Genomic DNA, 6,358 nt, shown 5'->3' with positions numbered 1-6,358 from the left:
CCTCCTGAAGGTAGCGCTGCCGGAGTGTGCTGGCAAATTGTACTCCATTGTCCGAAAACCTGGGTACACCGAATTGGACGAGGTTGCGCTCCCTAAACGCGCGACGAAGTCTGTATCATAAGGACCAACTCGACCCCCTTGCTAAATCGGTCGAAGAATGCCAGCAACATGGCGTTGCCACGCGTGGACCGTGGTAGGGGTCCAATGAATCGGCGCATAACTTGGCGAAAGGTTTCTGTGCAACCTGCGAGAACATCTTGCCGGCTGGTTTGTGTTGTCCCTCCTTATACTTCTGGCAGAACTCACATTGACGAACGTACCGGCTGATGCCGCGAAACATTCCTGACCAATAATACCAACTGGCAATACGCGCAACTGTTCGGCAAATACCCATGTGTCCAGAGCTTGGTATGTCATGGTTCTCTCGCAGTACTCTTTGGCGGAAGGGGTCGTTCTGGGGTCCTGTATCAGATATTCGGTGTATTTTGCCGCGTTGGTACGTACTTCGTCAACGCGTCTGTGCCACCATTTGCATCGGGGTTCCGCCACTGTTGTTCATAGTAGCGTTTCTAGTGGTTGTCGTGACAATGCGTCCGCGACTAAGTTCCCTTCGCGGTACTCGATGAAGAATGCGTGTTGTTGCAGCTCAAGGGCCCATCGCGCTTTACGACCTGAGGGACTTTCGATGGAATTTAACCACTTAAGTGGCATGTAGTCGGTTATGACGTTGAATCGGTATCCTTCCAGATAGGGCCTCATTTTGCGTATTCCCCAGACTATGGCTAAGCACTCCTTTTCCGTGGCCGAATAATTGACTTCTGCCTTATTGAGCTTCCGACTGGCGTATGCAATTACCCGTTCACCGCCTTCCAACTCCTGCGTGAGTACCGCCCCTAAGCCGAAACTACTCGCGACCATCTGCAGGCTTAATTTCTTGCTGAAGTCTGGGTGGTACGAACCGGCGAAACCAGGAAGCTATCCCGAGGTATTGGCGCACCTCTTTCACGTTGGTCGGAGGTTTTAGTTCCTGGATGGCGGCGACTTTGCCGGGGTCGGTGTGTATGCCCTTGTCACTAATAACGTGGCCCAAGTACCGAAGTTCCTATTTAAAGAAATCACACGGGGTTAATGCGCAGGTTGGCCCGCTGTAGTCGCTCTCTGGAATGTTGCGGGTGCGGAATGTAGGCCGAACGGCATGACGCGCTCCTAGAACAGGCCGCGTCCCGGGACGGTGAAGGCGGTGTACGGGTAGCTATTTGGCTCCAGGGGAATCTGCCAATATCCGTTTTTGAGGTCTAGGCTACTGTTGTACTTCGCCCGACGCAATTTGTCCAATATGTGCTATATCCTCGGCAAGCAGTACCGGTCCGGTACTCATCGGGCGTTGAGTTGACGGTAACCTTCGCATAGGCGCCACTTGCCGTTTTTATTCCGGGCTAATACGATCGGTGCACTGTGAGGACTGCGATACATCATAATTGCCGAATAGCTCGTCGATTTCCGTGTCAATGATAGATTGCATTGCAGGGTTGCGCAGAAAGTATCGCTGCTTGATGGGGCGTTCGTCCGTCATGACGATTAGGTGCTACTCCACTTATAGTCTCGAATTTCTGCAATTTTTCTCCGTGGTTGGGGTCTTCGTGTTCTATTCAGATGATCCTCTCCCTTGTAGACCTCCGTCTTGTACGGCGCCTCCTTTTGATGCCCATTGGTGGGCGATTTCTTCTCATGGCGGATGGTTCGGTGTCCCGGTAGTTGCTGCTGGGTCGCTTGGTGTCGTCGGCGTGGGTTGTATGGGTGGATCCGTCAACATGATGCGGTGGCCACCGCAGAACATCGTAGCTCCGATTCCTCCTACTGTGTCCAGGTCCAAGATGATGTCGTCAATTGCTCCAGGTAGAACGGCGTTGTGGATCGTTTGCCCAAGGCGGCCATAAGGATCCCTATGGTCATTATTATTTTTGCGCCTCTCCCCGAGATAACCAAGTGCTCCCCCCAGCTGACAGACAGGAAACTCCTCGAGTGACCTGTGTCGATGACCGCTTCCGCGGGCGCTCCACCCAACGAGATTAGGGCGTAAAGGCGGCCGCGTTCTTGCCTCCAGATTATTGGTTACTCGGGGGCTTCATCGCGCCTATTCCCTGGCGAAGCAGCACTCTATTGTTCGTATGTTTTCCCGGCCACACTTCCAACAGCACAGCTTCCGTGGGTTACGGCACCTTCGGGCGAAGTGTCCCTCTTGACCACACCACACCTCCTGCATGTGTTGCCGATATGAAAAGTTTGAGTCGCAGCTATTGAGGGGGGTAGGGTTCTCACCGCGGTGTTATACGGTGCTTCTCGATGATGTTGTGCTTTTCGATGATGGCAGTCGCTGCTGAAATGCCTGTCTTGGCTGGGGTGGTCATGAGATCGTCACCAACGTGCCTAGTTATTTCTCGTCGTGATGCTTCTAGGACCCGCCGATGGCTTTCGTAAATGTTTTCATATTCTTCTGCGAGCGTGAGGAGTTCCCTGGAAGTACTATAATTTTATCGCTTGATGTACAGCAAGTTTTCGGGGTGGCTGTTGCGAAAAAATCCTTTCCAGCCATTGTTCATTGCTGTAACCCGCGTATCGCATCAGGTTTTGAATCGCGATCACGTCGGCCAGCTCCTCTAATCGTTCTTCAAACGCCAACGGGTCGCGTCCTCCATCGTATATCACCGACCACTTGCGCACCTGGTCAATGACGGGCGCAACAGTAATGGTAGGTACCTGGTTGCCGTTGGTTAGTAGGTCAGCGCTTGGTGCGATGGATGTCGTTGGTGGGTGTTGCGGTAGCGGTTGTGTACTCAGTGGTGGATGTGCTAACAGGCTCTGCATTGGCAGCCTAACGGACGCATTAGCGGTCCTTTCGCCTTGGTTCATGGGTAACGGTATCTTTGGTTCACTTTCGTCTCCCCAGGAGGCCTCGTGTTCGTTGTATGCTGCTTCCATCGCGAGAAATTTTGCGTGAAGCTCCAGGTCGACGATTGCTTTGGTGGTCCATGCCGCTATGCGTTTTCGAATGTCTCGAGTGGTGCCTGTGTGTTCGATGCCCAATTCCTGCGTGATTTACACCAACTGCTTTTTAGATATGCTTTCCAGCCATACTATGCTCACGGGTTCCTTCATGGCCGGTTTAGTTATCGGTTGCGAAATGTTCTCTTTGTAGTGTACTATTTGCAGGGTCCCTGCTCGGGCGCCAATTGTAACAAAGCGCTTTATTCTGAAGGCCCCGACGCTTCTGTTTTCTGTGCTACGGTATACTCGCTGTGCCCAGAGTCCGCTACAATAAATTTATATTGTGGGGTCTTTGCAAATAGTCAGGGTTGTTGTGGAAACTGACCTTTGTCGGAATCGGAATTGAAACCGATGAAAAATTCGCGTTGGTGTCATGCATTCCGATATTATCGGTTTGATGTTTGAATCGGAATTAATATCGGTTTTTGGTGTCATAGAAACTAATTTTATCGGTTTGCTTATCGGAAATAAACCAAGCAGCTTATCGCTGTCAGAATTTTATTTGAGTTTTGTTCTTTCTTGGTGGATATTTTGCTAATATGTGAGTACATAACTTAAATTAATTTAAAATATGTATTTTAATCTCCAATTATTAGGGGATAACACAAGAACAATGTACAAAATTCCATTATAGTGGAATTCATGGAATATAATCCCGATATCGCAAAGGGCTACACGAAACGCGATAAGCCCTTTGTTAATGCTCTTTGGGAAAAGTTAACAAATTCCCTAAATAGCGCAGGCCCACCCCAAAAGGATGCTAATGGATGGAAGAAGGTAAGTGTTAAATTCAGCCTCAATGTGAGTTCTATTAACTTTGTTATTCTCAGACGTGGACTGAATGGAAGAGTGAAATTAAAAAAAAAATTTCACACAACAAATGCGAAGCTCGAGCTACTGGTGGGCCCTTTACCAAACACCAATTAACACAATTAGAAGAATCGGTTGTACGTATATGTGGAATTGCTCAATCGGTCTATGGTGTTACAGGCGTTGCACTTGGCCAAACAGAATCTGCGAAGGACCTTCTTATCGATGAAACGAACAACGAAATGGCCTCAACTTCATCTAAGCGGCAAGTGGAGCCTTCTAATTTTTCTAGCACCCCAAACGAAATACCATCAACGTCAAATAAGCGACAAATGGAGCCTTCCACTATTTGTAGCACCCCAAAAAGGCCAAGAGTGGAAAGCACAGGGCAACGTTTCAAGAAATTTTTAGATGAGGAAACCGAAATAAAGTTGGAAATGAACGAGAAGTTGGATGAGCTGATCAAAATTGGAAAAGAAAACCAAAGAAGTTTTAGACGTATGTATCGTGCTGTCGACAACTTTGTGAGCGTCAGTACGCAAATTTTAACAGTGCTGCAAGAAAGAAATCAAATTGAAAAAACAGCGACTAGATCTCCAAAAACAACCAAATGCTAATAAGTGGTCTCATTTTTAATGAAAAATAGTTTTTAAGTTTTAAGTACCTTGTAATCTGAGAAAAAATACTTATTTTTATTTTTTATGTACATACACATACATACACTGGAAATGAAAAGTGAGTGCCTGGTGGTGTTTGATGGATATTTGCAGTGTTTTTTGTGTTAATTTTTTTGTTATTTTTTATAAAAATATGGTTCATGCTTTAACCAAAATCACACAAGTCAAACTTTCAAACTTTATACAGAATTTAGAAAAATTCTAAGAATTTTCATCAAAATTTTGAACTTTTTAATCCGAATTTTTAGAAAAATTTTGGGTATGCAGATACATACATCGGTTATAAAATTTTAGTAAAATAAGTGCAAGTTTTGATTTAGTTTTATAAACGCGTTGATTTAGTTTTATAAACTGCACTTTTTATATACAAAAAAAAACCAAAATTTTGTGTTGATCGTTTACCGTCACAGTGGAACGCGTTGCAAATATTATTTATATTTTATTTCGATGACGGTGTGAACCAAGCGCCATAAAAATTTATTATTTATTTTTGTCAAATATTTTGGATATTTTAAATCAAATAAACATAGAATTTCAAAGTGAATCATTCAGATTGCATAATTTATATAACAATTTAGAAAGCAACTTTAAACTTATATTGTATTTCTTTGTCAAACTAAACTGTACGCCAAGTCAGCTGATGTAGACATTTGTAAACCAGATAAACATTTACCTATTAAGGAAGTATATTTATTTATTTACAACAATTAATTATAATACATATTACTATAATATTATAACCAATTAAAAAAGGAACTTATGGATACTAGTTGCATAGACCATCGGCCCTATATTAAAAGCAAATTGAAGTAAGCTTAGTGTACATATGTATATGGAAAAAAATAAAAAATAAAAAATTTCTATTCATTAATTATACGAACGATGCTTTGCTTTATATAAGGTGGTATAAATTGGCAGGTTTAAGGAATGACGTGACAATATTAATATTCGAGGAGTTTATATCTTTAAGTAGCGAAGACGGTGTTTTTGAGTTGAAGTGTTGACGCCTGACGCCAGTGACTTACAGTCATCCAGTAGATGTGTATCGGTTGGGGTTAGTCCGCATCTTGGGCATATTGATCTATTTTCTCCGGTTAAGAGGTGTGAGTGTGATATTTGTATGTGGTCAATTCTCATACGAACAGCGGATGCTGTTTTTATATGGGTTGATGGCTTTATATGCGTGGTTGAAAGACGACCACTCATTTGACTCCACTTCTTGGTAGATCATTTTTATTTTGTTGAAAATATCTAAGGAAGTATATATTACTTATGCCGCAGAGACGTGTATGTATATCAACAGCACATTTAAGTAAAGTCCAAATTTTAAAAATAAAAAAAAACAATATTCAACAATGTTATATTGAACTTTGTTTGCAAATAAAAAAATAGATTTAATTTAGCAGTGAAATTTTGAAAAGCCTTGCATGTATTGATCCATTGCCATATAAACAAAGCGCTAATTATACATTTTTAACCGTTTAAATAATGTTCCTAACTTTTTTAATTTCGATAATTAAATAGGTTGCGCTGAAGTAAGCAAGGGGGAGCAAGCAAGCTAAAAATGCTTTAATTAACTTTTTAAATTTCGAAGTAACTTTTTTTATTTTTAACTTGTTATGTTTGCCGCACAGCGCAATTTCTCAGAACTGAATTTGATAAAAAAAAATGGAACAAATTGCTTTACTTTGATAATGGTGGAATGCATAATATTTTCCAAATGCCATAAAATGATAAAAAAAAATTAATTCCGAGTCCTATAAGTACAAAAAGTTTTTAAACTAAAAATAAGATTATATATAAGATATATTTGCTGTTTTATTATA

General features: G+C 42.6%; 1 protein-coding gene across 1 annotated transcript; it reads left to right on the top strand.

The window, feature by feature from the left end:
- Window positions 1–2,614: 2,614 nt before the first annotated feature.
- LOC118754812 lies at window positions 2,615–4,682 on the top strand. The gene is made up of 3 exons (XM_036489686.1): window positions 2,615–3,586; window positions 3,642–3,822; window positions 3,876–4,682. The coding sequence occupies exons 2-3, from the start codon at window positions 3,688–3,690 to the stop codon at window positions 4,470–4,472; spliced, it is 732 nt and encodes a 243-aa protein (XP_036345579.1). The 5' UTR covers window positions 2,615–3,586; window positions 3,642–3,687; the 3' UTR covers window positions 4,473–4,682.
- The last annotated feature ends 1,676 nt before the right edge of the window (window positions 4,683–6,358 follow it).

This window comes from Rhagoletis pomonella, unplaced genomic scaffold (genome assembly GCF_013731165.1).
Source record: "Rhagoletis pomonella isolate Grant_MI unplaced genomic scaffold, Rhpom_1.0 Rhpom_scaffold_04683, whole genome shotgun sequence".
NCBI classification, from domain to species: domain Eukaryota; kingdom Metazoa; phylum Arthropoda; class Insecta; order Diptera; family Tephritidae; genus Rhagoletis; species Rhagoletis pomonella.
Note: the sequence above shows the minus strand (reverse complement) of the source record. Positions and strands in the feature narration are given on the sequence as shown.

Coding starts and splice junctions, on each gene's coding strand:
- LOC118754812 (XM_036489686.1), top strand. CDS start 3,688: ATGGAATATAATCCCGATATCGCAAAGGGCTACACGAAACGCGATAAG. Junction 3,823..3,875: donor ATGCTAATGGATGGAAGAAG/GTAAGTGTTAAA, acceptor TGTTATTCTCAG/ACGTGGACTGAATGGAAGAG.